General features: G+C 47.9%; 1 protein-coding gene across 1 annotated transcript; it reads left to right on the forward strand.

Moving 5' to 3' along the window:
* The first annotated feature begins 1459 nt into the window (after positions 1-1459).
* On the forward strand, positions 1460-4154 carry LOC123188831 (uncharacterized). The gene has a single exon (XM_044601110.1). The coding sequence runs from the start codon at positions 1602-1604 to the stop codon at positions 3981-3983; it is 2382 nt and encodes a 793-aa protein (XP_044457045.1). The 5' UTR covers positions 1460-1601; the 3' UTR covers positions 3984-4154.
* Positions 4155-19788: the final 15634 nt, after the last annotated feature.

The raw sequence follows: 19788 nt of genomic DNA on the forward strand, positions 1-19788 counted from the left end.
GATGAGATTAGAACCACACTGAACTTATAATTATGAGGATTAGAGAAACTAGACAAAGCTCTAATTAGTCAACTAGGATCAACTATAACTAGGGCTAGATGAACTAGAGGAGGCTCCAAAACTTGTGTGTTCAAAAGAGCTCAATACCTCATGTATATATAGGTTGGATGGGAGAGGGGGTAGCCAAGAGGAGGGGAATGGCTCCCCTCCCCTTGCGCCGACCAAAGGGGGAAGGGGGAGTCCTTCCCCGACCCCTATTTGGCCTCCCACTATGGGAAGGGGGCGCCTCCCCCTCTTGGGCCTTGGTGGCCCAAATTCTTCCTCCACCTCTTCGCCTTTTTAAGACCTGTTGATATTTAAATTAATATAAAAGCCTTTTAATTATTATTATACCATTTTATATATAATTTAACATCATCGAAAACATTTTTCTTATATATATATTAAGTGTTGGAAATACCAGGTAGTGCCCGATAAACTCCAAAACCCTTCCAGTGGCCCTAAAACGCTTTCGAATCCTCTCAAAACTATTCTGAATATTTATGAAACTATTCCACAAATATATTCTCGTTACTCCCCTCCCACTAACACTCTTCAGATCGTGGTTGCCTTAATCTTGTGACCGTGTAGATTCGGTAACGCATAGACATGAATGAAACCGTTCGTTCAATGAGCGACAACGGGACCATGGACGTCTATATCAATCCTAAATACATGAATGATATTAGAATGAACCTTTAGTTATCATGTGATGTTCCCTTTGCATCGCAGGGCTTTATTTTGGTTGCATCAGATCGCTTATTTGCCTCGTCGGACTTCCATGCGTCCCGGGCTTCCTTGTCAGACTTGCATGCGTCCGCTTATCCGCATCTTGATTTTTTTTTACCTCAAAAAAGGTAAAATAAAAAATAAAATAAAAGAGAAAGTGTCTAACTTGTGACCTATTGCTGTAAACAAGGACCATATGTACATTAACGCTGTGAATATTAAAGGAGACCGATCGATGGCGAGAATCAGTTGCTTTCTACTTCGATTATATCTTGATATATAGACACCGCTGCATTTGATGCATGCGTGCATGCATGCTTTCGTTGCAATCTGCATGATGCTGCCAATCTGACCCTTGTTTCTTTCTTTCTGCAAGGAGTGATCGACGTACGTACGGTATTTAGCGCTAAACTTGGTGCATACTCTCATTTTTGCCTGCGCCTGCAGCTTTGGTTATCTTGATACAGACACCACTGCACTGCATGTGCATGCGAATTTTCTTTTGAGCACATGAAATGGACTACACGTACTACTTTCACTTTACTCTTGTGTTCCTTTCCCTCTTTGTTTTCTCTCCAAACAAGGCAAGGATTTATTCGACGATCGATCTGTACCGCCGTCGGTCGACCCCATTCCATTTGCACTCCTCCTCTTCCTATTTGAAGGACAGGCACGCATCCCATCGGTGAAGCTTACTCTACTCTAGTCGGAGTCGTAGTTTAAGGCCGGTCAGTGCATATGCATGCATGCATGCATGCAGACTGCATGCAGGGCGCGACGTCCGACGTGCTAGCTAGGTAGCTCCAGCTCGGGCTGAAGGGCGGCAGGCGGCGATGGGAGGATTCACGCCTCCAATCCCGCAGGACGACAGCAACTGGGAGATCCGCGTGGCGGTGCTGCTCAGCCTCTTCCTCCAGATGATCCTCATCTTCGTCGGCCCCGTCCGCAAGCGCTCCTCCTCCCCCGTCCCCCGCTTCCTCGTCTGGGCATGCTACCTCCTCGCCGACTGGGTCGCCGACCTCGCCCTCGGCCTCCTCCTCAACAACATGGGCAACATCGGCGGCTCCCAGTCCAGCTCCTCCTCCACCATCACCCAGCACGCCACCGGCCTCAAGCGCGGCTCCCCCACCAACGCCGACGCCGGCAACAGCAGCCCCATCATCTTCGCCTTCTGGACGCCCTTCCTGCTGCTCCACCTGGGCGGCCCCGACACCATCACCGCCTACTCCCTCGAGGACAACGAGCTGTGGCTCCGCCACCTCATCGGCCTCCTCTTCGAGCTCTTCTCCGCCTCCGTCATCTTCTTCTGCTCCCTCAAGGGCAATCCCATGATTCCCGCCACCGTCCTCATGTTCGTCGTCGGCATCATCAAGTACGGTGAGCGCACCTACTCGCTCTACTCCGGCAGCGTCGACGGCTTCCGGGAGAACATCCTCGACCCTCCTGACCCGGGCCCAAACTACGCCAAGCTCATGACCGAGTTCGACGCCAAGGAGCAGGCCGGACTGGTCGTCGATATCGTCTTCGCCGGCGCAGACGAGGAGGCCAAGAAAGCCCTGGCCGACCTTGAGGAAGGCGAGGCCGCGCGACTCGTGAATAATCGCAGCAAGAGCCTTGAGTCGCAGGCGTTCGACTTCTTCCTCATCTTCCGCCGCCTCTTCGTCAACCTCATCCTAAGCTACAAGGAGCGCAAGATCAGCCAAGCCTACTTCCTCGATCGCAAGGACGTGACCGACTCGCCGGCCAAGGCGTTCCAGGTCATCGAGGTGGAGCTCAACTTCATCTACGACATGGTGTACACCAAGGCCCCCGTCGCCCACAGCAAGGCCGGCAGCGTCCTCCGCTTCCTCGCCTCCGCCTGCCTCGTCTCCTCCCTCCTCATCTTCTTCTTCCACGGCGACAAGGGCAGCTTCATGCGCGTCGACATCGCCATCACCTATGCGCTGCTCCTGGGCGGGATAGCACTCGACGGCGTCGCGCTCGCCATGCTCCTGTCCTCCCACCGGATGCTCGTCCTCCTCGAGAAGACACGGTGGCTGGAGTGGCTCGCGCGCGCCGTCAGGTCCGTGCGGCCACGGCTGCGGCGCTGGTCGGAGAGGACCTCGCAGCTGAACCTGGTGAGCTACTGCCTGGGCAAGCCGGACCCTTCCAGCAGCGGCCTCCGCAGCTGCTTGGGCGGCCCGCGGATGGCCCGGGCGCTCGCCAAGGTCGCGGCGGCGCTGCACGTCCGGGAGATCTTTGACGATTTCTTCTTCATCCGGCGCGAGCGCCTCTGCTGCAGACAGGGTGAGGAGAAGGGGAAGGGACCCCTACTTGATTTTGTGTTTGGTACGCTCAAGGAGAGGGCCACCGAAGCCAAGACCGTCAAAGACACAACGGCGGCGTGCAGCTGCCGTGGCGAGGGAGTCCTTGAGAAGCATCGTCAGAAGATCATGGAGAAGCTCAAGATAGCAACACCAGAAGCCCAAGGTGCGAAAGAGGGGAAGAAGGACCAGGACAAGGGGGAAGAGAAGGTAGCAACGACACCAGAAGCCGCCGCAGTTGCGAAAGAGGAGGAGACCATGAGTAACAAGGACAAGGACAAGGTACTTGCGGCCAGCGTGAGCAGCGACAGAGAGTTCGACGAGTCACTGCTGCTGTGGCACATCGCCACGGACCTGTGCTGCTACCCGCTCGAACCTACAGTGCAGACCAAGGATGCGAGCAACATGCAGAAGATCGGCCAGACCTTGTCGGAGTACATGCTTTACCTTCTGATCAAGCAGCCGGAGATGCTGTCCGCGACGGCGGGCATCGGGCTGCTCCGGTACCGTGACACGTGCGCCGAGGCCAAGCGCTTCTTCGAGTCGGCGGCGGCGTGGGACCCGGACCATATGGACGCGCGGAGGATGCTGCTGAGCGTGAACACGACCCAGATGCCGTCGGTGGTGAAGGGCGACAGGTGCAAGTCAGTGCTGTTCGACGCCGTCATCCTGGCCAAGGTGCTGAGGGAGCTGGGAGATGAGCTCATGTGGGAGGTGGTGGCGGGGGTGTGGGGGGAGATGCTCACGTACGCGGCCGGCAAGTGCCGCGGGAGCACGCACGTCCGGCAGCTCAGCCGCGGCGGCGAGCTCATCACCATGGTCTGGTTCCTCATGGCGCACATGGGCCTCGGCGACATGTACCGGATCCACGAGGGAGACGCCAAGGCCAAGCTCATCGTCCGTGGCCAGTAGCAATTATATTACTCTCTTTTTTCCATCGCATTTCTTCTACTCAAACGTACTGTACTGCTTGGGTATTACCATCTCTCATGATTACTGTGTGTACTCTTGTTAATTTGTATTGAAATGTTTCACTAGCTTCCAGCAATTTGCAAGGAGTAAAAGAATTCAGTTTTTCTTGAAGGATGTGTCTAGGTCTCACCTACTGTAGATTTTTTTAGTGGTTCACCTACTGTAGATGTAGTTGATCTAAGTATGGCATCAGGGTCACCTTATCTCAGAACAAGCCCACCTCCTCTCTTGCATCTGTTCGATCATTTATTTGTTCTTTTGAAACAAGTCAATTTTCATTTTCATCTATTAAGCCTTTAGAGAGGAATTAGCAAATATTTTTTTGTGAAATAAAAAATTGTTTGCAACTAAAAAAAGTTCCTGCATTATAAAGGAATTAGCAAATTCAAAAATTGTTCATGAATTCCAAAAAGTTAGCAAATATTAAAAAATGTTCATGAAACTAAAAAATGTCCACTTTGAAAAAAGTTCATATTTAAAAAAATGTGAGTTTGAAAAAAATCATAATTTTTGAAAAAGTTCACAATTTTAAGAAAATGTTCATGATTTTTATTAAAAAATGCGGACATACAACTGGCCAGCAACCCTCCTCCCGCCCCCAAATTGATGTCTCATCGCGTGCATGCACTTGAGTGACAAAATGAACTTGTAACAGGGACAAAAATGAGTGAGGCCTAGTTGCGTGTCGAGGGTAGACTTTCAGCTGGGAAAAATGTGTCGGGCTCTTAGTTGTGTATTGAGTGTGGAGTTGGAAGGGTGGACTTGCAACTAGGATGTATCGAGGGTGGAATGCAACTGTGACAAAAAAGATGCGGCCTTTATGTCGGTGTCAAAACCGGCGGATCTCGGGTAGGGGATCCCGAACTGTGCGTCTAAGGTCGATGGTAACAGGGGACACAATGTTCTACCCAGGTTCGGGCCCTCTTTATGGAGGTAATACCCTATGTCCTGCTTGATTGATCTTGATGAATATGAGTATTACAAGAGTTGATCTACCACGAGATCGTAATGGCTAAACCCTAGAGGCCTAGCTTGTGTGGTTATGATAATGTATGTCCTCCGGACTAAGTCCTCCGGTTTATATAGACACCGGGATGATCTAGAGTTACACAAGGTCGGTTACAAAGAAAGGAATCTACATATTTAGTCGCCAAGCTTGTCTTCCACGCCAAGGAGAGTCTCATCCGGACACGGGTGTAGTCTTCGGTCTTCGTATCTTCACATCCCATCAGTCCGGCCCATGGCTAACAGGCCGGACGCACGAGGACCCCTTAGTCCAGGACTCCCTCAGTAGCCCCTGAACCTAGCTTCAATGACAAGGTATCCAGCGCGTAGGCCTGTCTTCGGCATTGCAAGGCGGGTTCCTCCTTCTGAACTCCACAACAGTCTTTGGACATATCGACGTGTCCGGACGTGTAACACACACCACACACAACCGCAGAGAGAATATAATTTTACACGCGTCCAATCTGCTGACAACTTTTCATAACATGACATCACATCTATCCGGTCATAATTTCGAACCATTTTTTGTCTGTCGCTCCACGTTTCGAGACGCGTTTGCCATTGGCACGTCTTGTCAAAGCAGAGACCGTGTCCCCTTATTATGGGATTCTCATTAATACGGGTGTGGGTAACCCAACCATGCCGTTTACACAGCCCTTGGGAATAGGCGAGTGGGAAGGCATTTGACATTCGTGACCTTTACAAGGGGATAAGGATTCACCCTCACTTGCCCTTGCCTTCTCCTTCCTCTGCCCATCCATTCCTAAGCTCCAGCGCCTAAGCCCTAGCTTCCCCCGCCGGAGAGAGCACTCCAACCATGTCCGGATCCGGAGCTGCTGGCAAGTGGATGGCCTCCTCTGTTAAGAAGAAAGACATCAAGGAGCTCCGAGAGGCCTTGATAGATATTGTGATATCCCAAACATATCCATGTTCCAACATGGAACAAACTTCATCTCCACCTTCAACTAACAACGCTATAAGAGGGGCTAAGCAAAGCGGTAACATAGAAAAACAACGGTTTGCTAGGAAAGGTGGGGTTAGAAGCTTGACATGGCAATATGGGAGGCATGACATAGCAAGTGGTAGGTATCGCGGCATAGCAATAGAGCGAACAACTAGCAAGCAAAGACAGAAGTGATTTCGAGGGTATGGTCATCTTGCCTGAGATCCCGCAAGGAAGAAGAACGAGTCCATGAAGAAGACAAACGGACGTAGTCGAATGGATCCTCACAAACGCGACGTTATCGCAACTAACCCGAAGAAGCAACACCGGAAGGAAGCAAACAACATAGTAAAACAACCACCACATAAACATGGCATGATGCACAACCAAGTATGATGCATGTCTGGTTTAATGATTCATGGCATGGCAAAGTGCACAAGCAAAACTACAAGTTAAGTGGAGCTCAATATGCAACGAGTTGCATATTGACGAAACACCACATGGCTTATTTAGTTCTCTCCCGTTTATGTACCCAACAATATTAAATGTTGGTTAGCATGGCAAGGGGTGAAGCATATGAAAACTACCTATCTAGGCAAGTTTAAATGAGGCCGGAACAACAAACAACAAGTCCAGAAACTCCTCATGTGCATATTTTAGGTTTGGTACTGTTCTGCCCTAAACACAATTTTAGAGTTGTTAAACATGCAAAGAAATGCCACCATGTTAAACTAGGCAATTTTCTACCCCATTTACATATAAAGTTTGTTAGGTTTGGAGCTACGGTTATTTAGTTATGAATTAAAGCATTTTAACATGGCATATGAGCAAAACAATGCAAACAACAAGTTTAAACATCTCAAACAAGCATGAAAGTTGGATATTGTGAAACTAGATGAAATTCTAGTCATTTTACATATATGGTTTATTTAGTTCCGATGCATGGTTTGTGAGTAATTATATACATGAAGTTAGAGGGTCTTTCTGTAAAACTGCCAAACACTGGAATATAGCAAAATTCACAGATCTATAATAAAACATAAGTGGGCCGAAATTGTTGGGCGTAGGACAGTATGCAGCGCACAGGGCGGGGGAAAAATGGTGGCTTCTCACATTGGGCCAACGGGCCGAAGGGGAAGCAGAGCGGTGGGCCGGCAGATCTGGTGAAGAGGAGCTGGGCCTTGGAGACCGAGCGGGGAGCTGGGCCAGGCCAGGGCGTGCGGTGGCCCACGCGGGCGAGAGGGGGCGAGCGTCGGCATCGTCCTTCTCCCGTGCGCCTCACGGGCAGAAGAACAAGGCAGCGGCGCGACAAAACTCCGGCGACGGTGGGGTTCGACGAAGCTGGAGAGGCCGGGAACGGGTCGCAGGGCCCCGGATCCGGTGGATCCCGGCCGGATCTGGCGAAGACGGGGCCAATGGCGAGCTCCCTGGGTGGCGGCAGCGGGCACCTGCGAGAGAGAGGGAGAATTTAGAGCGGGAGGCCGAAGGAGGGAGGACAAGGAAGTAGAGAGGCGGGGCTGGCCTTCCGGAGGTCTCCCGCGATGGGCGGCGCTCATCGCCGGCGAGCGCGGACGGCGGGGCAGCGGGGCGCTGTTGGCAGCGGAGTCCCGATCAGGATCGCTAGGGCAAGCGGGTACGGGTGGCGGCGCGGTCGGGCCTGCTTGGGCCCGGCGGGCCAGATCTGGACCCCGGCGGGCCACGCGGTGGAGTGGGGAGCTACGGGGCGACGTGGCTTGAGGCCAATGGCTAGAGGGGCGGGTGGCTGGCGGCGCGGCCAGTCAGGAAGCGCCAAGTGGCGGCGGAGGGTGCGGCCGACGCGGAAATGGAGGTGGGCGGTGGCTAGTTGATGATTGGGGCATGGATTTCGAGGGGGGAGGAGAAGGCCAAAAATGGCAAGGGGGGCTGCTATATATAGCAGGAGGAGCTAGGGTTGGGGGGTTTTGTCCGTTTTCGGACCGTTCGATCGCCATCGGACGGTCTTGGAGCGGAGAGGGATAGGTAGATGTACTAGGTGGGCTGTGTAGGAAGGTTGGGCTGAGAGGAGAGGGTAGAGATGCAGTCCGGCAGGGTTTCCGGAGACCGAAAACGTCCGACGAATAGACCGGCTACTATTGCCGCTATATTTATCCGTTGGGGCATCAAACGATCTCCGAATGCGATGAAATTTGGCAGGCGGTCTATCTACACTATAATAAGACCACACGCCAACTTTCAACCCATTCTGAGAACATTTTCCTGCCACTTATAAAATAATATTCCGGACGTGCCATGGGGGCGTGCAAGTGTGTATGGGCTCAGAACGGACAACGGGGAGAACTGGGATAACCCGGACGAATGCAAGTTTTGAAAACATGATGATGCAATGCACATGATGACATGACAAGATGCAACACGCAAGCGAATGACATGGCAAAGACAGCGAATAACTGGAAGACACCTGGCGCAACGGTCTCGGGGCGTCACAACACTCCACCACTACGAGAGGATCTCGTCCCGAGATCTAGGATGGCACCGGAGAGAAAACGGAAGACGAAGAAGAGAAGAGGTAAAACTAAGTTGCTTCTTTGACAAATGAGTGAAACCACGAACCTTGGGAGGTTGAACAAATTGAAAGAAAGAATGCAACGAAGATGAATAAAGTTGAAAACACTCCGTTGGAACAGAGGAACAAGGAACATTACTAGAACCTAGTAGGTAGAAAGACATAAGAAAAGGGTTGCAATGGACAAAAAATACATGCAAGCACTCCGGTAGAAACGAGAAGTACAAGGAACGATAAGGATCAATTACGACCACACTCCAGTTAAAACAAGATAGAGAGGGAAAAAAGAAGGATATAATTTGGGCAGCACTCCGATTGAAAATGGAAGGAATTAACAAGAACTTGACAAGATGAGAAGATACTTGATGAAATCAACAACACACTGCCTCCGGAACTATTGAAAGAATGGAACGAGGGGTAAGAAAGATCTCAGACAGCACTCCGGTTGAGAAGGAAGGCAAAACTTGATAAGACGAGAGAACTTGAAAAGAGGGCATGACACTCTGGTTAAATGGATAAGCACGAAAAGAACATGATCTTTGACAAAACGAGATGATGGGTGAATATAGCAACAATACAATGCCCCCGGAATGAATGTAAGAATGAAATCAAAAGAATGGAGGAGAAAACCACATCTTCTGCCTCAAATGAGCTTGAAAAAACATCTTTAGGGGAAGAGTCGAACGGAGTTGTTGGAAAACCAACAACGAAAAGAGTAAGCCTGTTGTGGGCTTATGGAAAACATCTCGAAATCTTGAGGTGAAATTCTGCCACTAACGAAAACAATTGCTTGCTTGAGATCAACGAAGAGATGAAAACTTGTTACACCAAGAGGATAAAGATCAAGCTTGGGTCATTGAGAAGCACCACAATAGCAACATTCCTTAGGGAAGGCTTTAGGTGAAATATAACCCAAGATAACTCCAATGAAGAGATTGGTGGTTGCAAAGGATCTCATGAACGAATTGAAAATGATGGGTTTAAATATCTCATTCCTGAACTTGTGGATCATGAAACGCATAGAAATTGTCAAAAATGACATAATACCACCGCAAAAGATAAGGTAGAAAGAATTGCACTTTGGGATGCAAGATGAAGAAAGCTAGAACTCCTCTGAAAAGAGTCTCGACGAACACTTCGAGAAGGAATTAAATCCTTAAAGAACCATCATGTAGAGCCTCCATAAAGAACTCTGGTAACAAAATGATGATAAAAAGAAAGAGAAGTTGAAAACACAAGGTGAAGCCTTGTAATGATTCAAGATGGATCTTCGCGACGAGATAATGCAGAAAAAAACTTGGAACTCCGGAAAAGAAAGATGAACAAATGAAATCAAGAATTTTGATGAACCTCCGAAATAAGGAATTAATCACTTGGATGAAACAAGAGTAAGAATTATGTTATGCGCATCCTTCACCAATTTAGATTGATGGCAAGCAACGGATTTGGCATACTACTTATTGTCGTTGAAAGAATTAAGAGAGATATAGCGCAAGCTTGGGAAACTCTTCAACGAACCACCGGTAGGATTGAAACAACGAATGAATTGATAAGATAATGAAGGAAGATAAATCTTGAACGAACCACCGTAAGAATTGAAAACGAACGAAGAAAAGATAAAGAAACACCGGGAAGAATTAGAAAAATGAATTAAGATACATGAGAGAGTTTAGATGCAAGAGAACAAATAGATCACGAGATGATTAGAGAATACTTCAATAATTCATTGGTAAGATCTGGAGAACGATAGCTGAAAGATGGAATGAAAAATTATGAGATGATGGGCTCCGGAGAATCAAACTGAAAAGACTCCTGAATTGCTCCGGATGGTTGAAAAGAATTCTCACAATCAGAAATAAATATGAGAGGATGGCATCAAGCTTGAACCATGAATCTTTGGAAGAACGGGTAAGGATTTAAGAGTAACTCTTCTTTGGTCTTCAAAATCCGAGATGACGACGAGAAACAACACCATGAATTTTTGAGACACTCCGGAATAAAGAAGAATATAAAGGTTGAATCAACAATGAAATGAATTTGAAAGATCTTGGAGAAAGACATATGATTGATGATAATTCATTCATACGTCAAACTTTGAAATGAATTTGAGAATAACTCCGGGAAAATAAGAAGGGTGAGGTAAGATCCTGGGAAAAGACCTGTGGGTTAGGGCCCACTCAAAAGATACACCGTTGAACAATTTAAAAGAGAGATTGCGCCGGTTGAATTATATGGCTTGAATGAGATAACAACCTCGAGATAGTTGAACGGATTGAATGAGATAACATCTTCTGAGATATCTTCGCACTCCGGAACAAATGAATAGAGAGAGGTGAACAATTAAGAGGTGCACGGGCATGAGAAAACATTTCAAACGAGGAAAAGGATAGGAATGACAAAGCTTGAATTGAATCCACCGGAGAAGAAATAGAACGAAGAATAATAAACTCGAAGTTTCGTTAGTATCTTCCTGAGAATCACCGGATAAGAACATTGAAAGGGAAGAAAGAAGAGACTTCACATCAATAAGATGGATACTTGACTAAGAAATCCGAGTCCTTGAAGAAACAAGGGGTGGGTGGGCGGGAAAACAAAGGCAACTTTGGCAGATGGAATGAATACCATCGAGAAAACCTAGAGTTAATCTTGCGAATCTCGAAATGATCGAATCCACTTGAAGAGGAACACGCCGATTGAAAAGGATTGACATGACAATCTCGATGATCATGACGAATTAACATCCACATAGAAATATGAGAACACCGCTTAGGAAAGGTATGGAATCAACACTTGACATTGAAGCAACTCGAATACCACAACTCAAAACAAAACAAAGGATTGGCTTCCAGAATAAACCGGAAAAACATATGATAGAGATTTCGTCTAAAGTTTTTGTTGTGGGGCCCACACGGGCTCGATCGTACAACACCATCATGTACAAGGAAGTGCACATGACATACGAAGCGTCCCTGAGTCAGCATAGCCAAGGACTCTTTAAGACACAACAAGACCACTTTAAACCAACCATGGATAGGCGGACCACTAGACGTCGAACCCCAATCTCATATCATGCATCTGTCGGAAAGGTATCCTAGGAGCTACTTGAATTCCCACTTACAAACTCCCAAAACTTTCTGGTTATGCAATCTGGTGTTGGGGATATAGGGGAAGCATAATATCTCACTCAAAACTAACAAATCCTACATCCAGCTGTATCCATCCTTCAACACATAACCAAGAAACCTTCGGAAATCGTTTACCTCAATCTTCGAAAAGCACCCGTTATACGAATTATGGCAATACTCCCGAACTCCCGCCCCAGTACTGGGTGGCGTCGAGGTTATCTCACCAACAACTGCATAAAAGAGATTTTCGATGTCGATGAACTCAGGTATTTCAGAACTGCAACGATAAAATTATGACAACAACACCTCGGAGCTCAACTCCCCGGGACACTGCCACAACCCCTAAATGCCAGGAGGCACCAAGAACAATGTTCTCGTCACAAAACCATCGAAATGATTCCAAGATACCCGCATGATCCTAAAAAATTTAGTGAAATTTGAGAAGAGAAGAGTCAAAACTCTACGTCAGGAGGCCTAACCAGAGCGATGAAGGGACTGAGGAGTAAAAAGAATCCTACTCTCCGATATATATATATATATATATATATATATATATATAAAATCCTATAAGACTCAAAATATTTTTCTAGACTCAACAACGCCAACGATTCGATCAAGCAGGGGGCTCCTAAGTCGGGGAAGGCTCTGATTACCAACTTGTAACACCCACGATGCGGCTATATCTCCCACGTGTCGGAGCACGACTTAGAGGCATAACTGCATAGTAGGCATGTCGCAAGAGGGGTAATCTTTACACATCCCATGTACTAAATAAGAAAGGGATAAAGAGTTGGCTTACAATCGCCACTTCACACAATACATAAATATAGCATTACATCATCCAGAATACAATCAAGGTTCGACTACGGAACCAAATAAAGAAAGACAACCCCTAATGTAGTAGATCCCCGAACGCCCCGACTGGGCTCCACTACTGATCAACTGAAAACGAAACACCACAACGAACATGATCTTCATCGAGCTCCCACTTGAGCTGGGTTGCGTCACCTGCACTGGTATCATCGGCACCTGCAACTGTTTGGAAGTATCTATGAGTCACGAGGACTTAGCAATCTCACACCCGCGAGATCAAGACTATTTAAGCTTATGGGTAGGAAAGGGTAGTGAGGTGGAGCTGCAGCAAGCACTAGCATATATGGTGGCTAACTTACGCAAATGAGAGCGAGAAGAGGAGCAAAGCACGGTCGTGAACTAGAAATGATCAAGAAGTGATCCTGAAACTACTTACGTCCAAGCATAACACAAGAACCGTGTTCACTTCCCGGACTCCCCCGAGAAGAGACCATCACGGCTACACACGCGGTTGATGCATTTCAATTAACTTAAGTGTCAAGTTCTCTACAACCGGATATTAACAAATTCCCATCTGCCCATAACCACGGGCACGGATTTCGAAAGTTCAAAACCCTGCAGGGGTGTCCCAACTTAGCCCATCACAAGCTCTCACGGTCAACGAAGGATATTCCTTCTCCCGGGAAGACCCGATCAGTCTCAGAATCCCAGTTACAAGACATTTCGACAATGGTAAAACAAGACCAGCAAGACCGCCCAATGCGACGACATCCCGATAGGAGCTGCACATATCTCGTTCTCAGGGCAACACCGGATGAGACAAGCTACGAGTAAAACCAGATCTCGAGTTTCCCCAAGGTGGCCCCGCAGGCGGCTCGGTTCGGACCAACACTCAGACAAGCACTGGCCCAGGGGGGCTAAAATAAAGATGACCCTCGGGTTGGCCGACCCGAGGGAAGGGTAGGTGGTGGTGAGGCAAATGGTAAAACCAAGGTTGGGCCTTGCTGGAGGAGTTTTATTCAACGCGAACTGTTAAGGGGGTCCCCATAACACCCAACCGTGCAAGGAACGCAAAATCAAGGAACAAAACACCGGTATGACGAAAACTAGGGCGGGAAGAGTGGAACAAAACACCAGGCATAAGGTCGAGCTTTCCACCCTTTACCAAGTATATAGATGCATTAATTAAATAAGATAGATATTGGGATATCCCAAACATATCCATGTTCCAACATGGAACAAACTTCATCTTCACCTGCAACTAACAACGCTATAAGAGGGGTTGAGCAAAGCGGTAACATAGCCAAACAACGGTTTGCTAGGAAAGGTGGGTTAGAGGCTTGACATGGCAATATGGGAGGCATGACATAGCAAGTGGTAGGTATCGTGGCATAGCAATAGAGCGAACAACTAGCAAGCAAAGATAGAAGTGATTTTGATGGTATGGTCATCTTGCCTAAGATCCCGCAAGGAAGAAGAACGATTCCATGAAGAAGACAAACGGACGTAGTCGAACGGATCCTCACAAACGCGACGTTATCGGAACTAACCCGAAGAAGCAACACCAGAAAGAAGCAAACAACATAGTAAAACAACCACCACATAAACATGGCATGATGCACAACCAAGTATGATGCATGTCTGGTTTAATGATTCATGGCACGGCAAAGTGCACAAGAAAAAGTACAAGTTAAGTGGAGCTTAATATGCAACGAGTTGCATATTGATGAAACACCACATGGCTTATTTAGTTCTCTCCCGTTTATGTACCCAACAATATTAAATGTTGGTTAGCATGGCAAGGGGTGAAGCATATGAAAACTACCTATCTAGGCAAGTTTAAATGAGGCTGGAACAACAAACAACAAGTCCGGAAACTCCTCATGTGCATATTTTAGGTTTGGTACTGTTCTGCCCTAAACACAATTTTCGAGTTGTTAAACATGCAAAGAAATGCCACCATGTTAAACTAGGCAATTTTCTACCCCATTTACATATAAAGTTTGTTAGGTTTGGAGCTATGGTTATTTAGTTATGAATTAAAGCATTTTAACAATGGCATATGAGCAAAACAATGCAAACAACAAGTTTAAACATCTCAAACAAGCATGAAAGTTGGATATTGTGAAACTAGATGAAATTCTAGTCATTTTACATATATAGTTTATTTAATTCCGATGCATGGTTTGTGAGTAATTATATGCATGAAGTTAGAGGGTCTTTCTGTAAAACTGCCAAACACTGGAATATAGCAAAATTCACAGATCTGTAAAAACATAAGTGGGCCGAAATTGCTGGGTGCAGGATAGTATGCAGCGCATAGGGAGGGGCAAAAATGGTGGCTTCTCACATTGGGCCAACGGGCCGAAGGGGAAGCAGAGCGGTGGGCCGGCGGATCTGGCAAAGACGAGCTGGGCCTTGGAGACCGAGCAGGGAGCTGGGCCAGGCCAGGGTGTGCGGTGGCCCACGCGGGCAAGAGGGGCGAGTGTCGGCATCGTCCTTTTCCCGTGCGCCTCACGGGCAGAAGAACAAGGCGGCGGCGCGACAAAAATCCAGCGACGGCGGGGTTCGGTGAAGCTGGAGAGGCCGAGAACGGGTCGCAGGGCCCCGGATCCGGTGGATCCTGGCCGGATCTGGCGAAGACGGGGCCAACGGTGAGTTCCCTGGGCGGCAGCGGCGGGCACCTGCAAGAGAGAGGGAGAATTTAGAGGGAGAGGCCGAAGGAGGGAGGAGAAGGAAGTAGAGAGGCGGGGCAGCGGGGCTGGCCTTCCAGAGGTCTCCGACGATGGGCGGTGCTCATCGCCGGCGAGCGCGGACGGCGGGGCAGCGGGGCGTTGTTGGCAGCGGAGTCCCGATCGGAATTGCTAGGGCAAGCGGGTACGGGCGGCGGCGCGGTCGGGCCTGCTTGGGCCTGGCGGGCCAGATCTGGACCCCGGCGGGCCGCGCGGTGGATAGGGGAGCTGCGGGGCGACGTGGCTTGAGGCCAATGGCTAGAGGGGCGGGTGGCTGGCGGCGCGGCTAGTCAGAGAACACCAAGTGGCGGCGGAGGGTGCGGCCAACGCGGAAATGGAGGTGGGCAGCGGCTGGTTGATGATTGGGGCACGAATTTCGAGGGGGGGAAGGAGAAGGCCAAAAATGGCAAGGGGGGCTGCTATATATAGCAGGAGGAGCTGGGGTTGGGGGTTTCTGTCCGTTTTCGGACCGTTCGATCGCCATCGGACGGTCCTGGAGCGGAGAGGGATAGGTAGATGGACTAGGTGGGCTGTGTAGGAAGGTTGGGCTAAGAGGAGAGGGTAGAGATGCAGTCAGGCACGGTTTCCGGAGACCGAAAACGTCCGACGAAAAGACCGGCTACTATTGCCGCTATATTTATCCGTTGGGGCATCAAACGATCTCCGAATGTGATAAAATTTGGCAGGCGGCCTATCTACACTATAATAAGACCGCACGCCAACTTTCAACTCATTTCGAGAACATTTTCTGGCCACTTATAAAATAATATTTCGGACGTGCCACGGGCGCATGCAAGTGTGTATGGGCTCAGAACAGATAACGGGGAGAACTGGGATAACCCGGATGACTGCAAGTTTTGAAAACATGATGATGCGATGCACATGATGACATGACAAGATGCAACACGCAAGCGAATGACATGGCAAAGACAGCGAATAACTAGAAGACACCTGGTGCAATGGTCTCGGGGCGTCACAAGAAGGGCCTGACCTGGGGTTCTTTGAGTGAGCTAACTGGGATCCAGACGTGCGTCCAGAACATGATAACCAAGAGAATAAAACTTGGCAACGTGATCCAGGTTATGCTCATTCGCCGGATCCTTCCGTGCCAACGCCGGACTTGCTATTTGTGGGAGTTCGATCCGGCCAAGCACCAGACGCTGCTAGTGAAGGAAATATGCCCTAGAGGCAATAATAAAGTTATTATTTATTTCCTTATATCATGATAAATGTTTATTATTCATGCTAGAATTTTATTAACTGGAAACATAATACATGTGTGAATACATAGACAAACATAGTGTCACTAGTATGCCTCTACTTGACTAGCTCGTTGATCAAAGATGGTTATGTTTCCTAGCCATAGACATGAGTTGTCATTTGATTAACGGGATCACATCATTAAGAGAATGATGTGATTGACTTGACCCATTCTGTTAGCTTAGCACTTGACCGTTTAGTATGTTGCTATTGCTTTCTTCATGACTTATACATGTTCCTATGACTATGAGATTATGCAACTCTTGTTTACCGGAGGAATACTTTGTGTGCTACCAAATGTCACAAGTAACTAGGTGATTATAAAGGTGATCTACAGGTGTCTCCCAAGGTACTTGTTGAGTTGGCATATTTCGATATTAGGATTTGTCACTCCGATTGTCGGAGAGGTATCTCTGGGCGCTCTCGGTAATGCACATCACTATAAGCCTTGCAAGCAATGTGACTAATGAGTTAGTTGTGGGATGATGCATTACGGAACAAGTAAAGAGACTTTCCGGTAACGAGATTGAACTAGGTATTGAGATACCGACGATCGAATCTCGGGCAAGTAACATACCGATGACAAAGGGAACAACGTATGTTGTTATGCGGTTTGACCGATAAAGATCTTCGTAGAATATGTAGGATCCAATATGAGCATCCAGGTTGCTATTGGTTATTGACCGGAGACGTGTCTCGGCCATTTCTACATAGTTCTCGAACCCGTAGGGTCCGCACACATAAAGTTTGGTGACGATCGGTATTATGAGTTTTTGTGTTTTGATGTACCGAAGGTAGTTCAGAGTCCCGAGTATGATAACGGACATGACGAGGAGTCTCGAAATGGTCGAGACGTAAAGATTGATATATTGGACGACTATATTCAGACATCGGAAGTGTTTCGAATGGTTTCGGATAAAAACGGAGTACCGGGGGGTTACCGAAACCCCCCGGGGAGTTAATTGGGCCTCATGGGCCTTAGTGGGAGAAGAGGAGGGGCATCCAGGGCAGCCGTGCGCCCCCTCCCCCTCTAGTCCGAATTGGACAAGGAGGGGGGGCTTTTTCCTTCTCCTCCTCTCTCCCTTCCTTCCCTCTCCTACTCCAACAAGGAAAAGGAGGAGTCCTACTCCCGGTGGGAGTAGGACTCCCCCCCTTGGCGCGCCCTCCTCCTGGCCGGCTGCCTCCCCCTTGCTCCTTTATATACGGGGGCAGGGGGCACCCTAGAACACACAAGTTGATCTGTTGATCTATTTCAGCCGTGTGTGGTGCCCCCTCCACCATATTCCACCTCGGTTATATCGTAGCGGTGCTTAGGCAAAGCCCTGCGTCGGTAGCAACATCATCACCGTCATCATGCCGTCGTGTTGACAGAACTGTCTCGTGAAGCTCTGCTGGATTGGAGTTCGCGGGACGTCATCGAGCTGAACGTGTGCTGAACTCGGAGGTGTCGTACGTTCGGTACTTGGATCGGTCGGATCATGAAGACATACGACTACTAACGCTTCCGATTTCGGTCTACGAGGGTACGTGGACACACTCTCCCCTCTCGTTGATATGCATCACCATGATCCTGAGTGTGCGTAGGATTTTTTTAAAATTACTACATTCCCCAACAGTGGCATCCGAGCCAGGTTTTATGCGTAGATGTTATATGCACGAGTAGAACACAAGTGAGTTGTGGGCGTTACAAGTCATACTGCTTACCAGCATGTCACACTTTGGTTCGGCGGTATTGTTGGATGAAGCGGCCCGGACCGACATTACGTGTACGCTTACGCGAGACTGGTTCTACCGACGTGCTTTGCACATAGGTGGCTGGCGGGTGTCAGTTTCTCCAACTTTAGTTGAACCGAGTGTGGCTACACCCGGTCCTTGAGAAGGTTAAAACATCACTAACTTGATGAACTATCATTGTGATTTTGATGCGTAGGTAAGAGCGGTTCTTGCTAAGCCAGTAGCAGCCACGTAAAACTTGCAACAACAAAGTAGAAGACGTCTAACTTGTTTTTGCAGGGCATGTTGTGATGTGATATGGTCAAGGCATGATGCCATATTGTATGAGATGATCATGTTTTGTAACCAAGTTATCGGCAACTGGCAGGAGCCATATGGTTGTCGCTTTATTGTATGCAATGCAATCGCCCTGTAATTGCTTTACTTTATCACTAAGCGGTAGCGATAGTCGTAGAAGCAATAGTTGGCGAGACGACAACGATGCTACGATGGAGATCAAGGTGTCGCGCCGGTGACAATGGTGATCATGACAGTGCTTTAGAGGTGGAGATCACAAGCACAAGATGATGATGGCCATATCATATCACTTATATTGATTGCATGGGATGTTTATATTTTATGCATCTTATTTTGCTTTGATTGACGGTAGCATTATAAGATGATCTCTCACTAAATTTCAAGATAAAAGTGTTCTCCCTAAGTATGCACCATTGCCAAAGTTCGTCGTGCCGAGACACCACGTGATGATCGGGTGTGATAAGCTCTACGTTCATCAAAAACGGGTGCAAGCCAATTTTGCACACGCAGAATACTCGGGTTAAACTTGACGAGCCTAGCATATGTAGATATGGCCTCGAAACACTGAGACCGAAAGGTCGAGCATGAATCATATAGTAGATATGATCAACATAGTGATGTTCACCATTGAAAACTACTCCATCTCACGTGATGATCAGACATGGTTTAGTTGATTTGGATCACGTGATCACTTAGATGATTAGAGGGATGTCTATCTAAGTAGGAGTTCTTAAGTAATATGATTAACTGAACTTAAATTTATCATGAACTTAGTACCTGATAGTATTTTGCTTGTCTATGTTGATTCTAGATAGATGGCCCGTGTTGTTGTTCCATTGAATTTTAATGCGTTCCTTGAGAAAGCAAAGTTGAAAGATGATGGTAGCAATTACACGGACTGGGTCTATAACTTGAGGATTATCCTCATTGTTGCACAGAAAAATTACGTCCTGAAAGCACCGCTGGGTGCCAGGCCTGCTGCAGATGCTGCTGATGACGTTAAGAATGTATGGCAGAGTAAAGCTGATGACTACTCGATAGTTCAGTGTACCATGCTTTACGGCTTAGAACCGGGACTTCAACGACGTTTTGAACGTCATGGAGCATATGAGATGTTCCAGGAGTTGAAGTTAATATTTCAAGCAAATGCCCAGATTGAGAGATATGAAGTCTCCAATAAGTTCTATAGCTGCAAGATGGAGAAGAATAGTTCTGTCAGTGAACACATACTCAAAATGTATGGGTATCATAATCACTTGACTCAACTGGGAGTTAATCTTCCTATTGGTAGTGC

This window comes from Triticum aestivum, chromosome 2A (genome assembly GCF_018294505.1).
Source record: "Triticum aestivum cultivar Chinese Spring chromosome 2A, IWGSC CS RefSeq v2.1, whole genome shotgun sequence".
Taxonomy (NCBI): Eukaryota; Viridiplantae; Streptophyta; class Magnoliopsida; order Poales; family Poaceae; genus Triticum; species Triticum aestivum.

Excerpts from the sequence above, each read along its gene's own strand:
- LOC123188831 (XM_044601110.1), top strand. The coding sequence starts at position 1,602 with ATGGGAGGATTCACGCCTCCAATCCCGCAGGACGACAGCAACTGGGAG.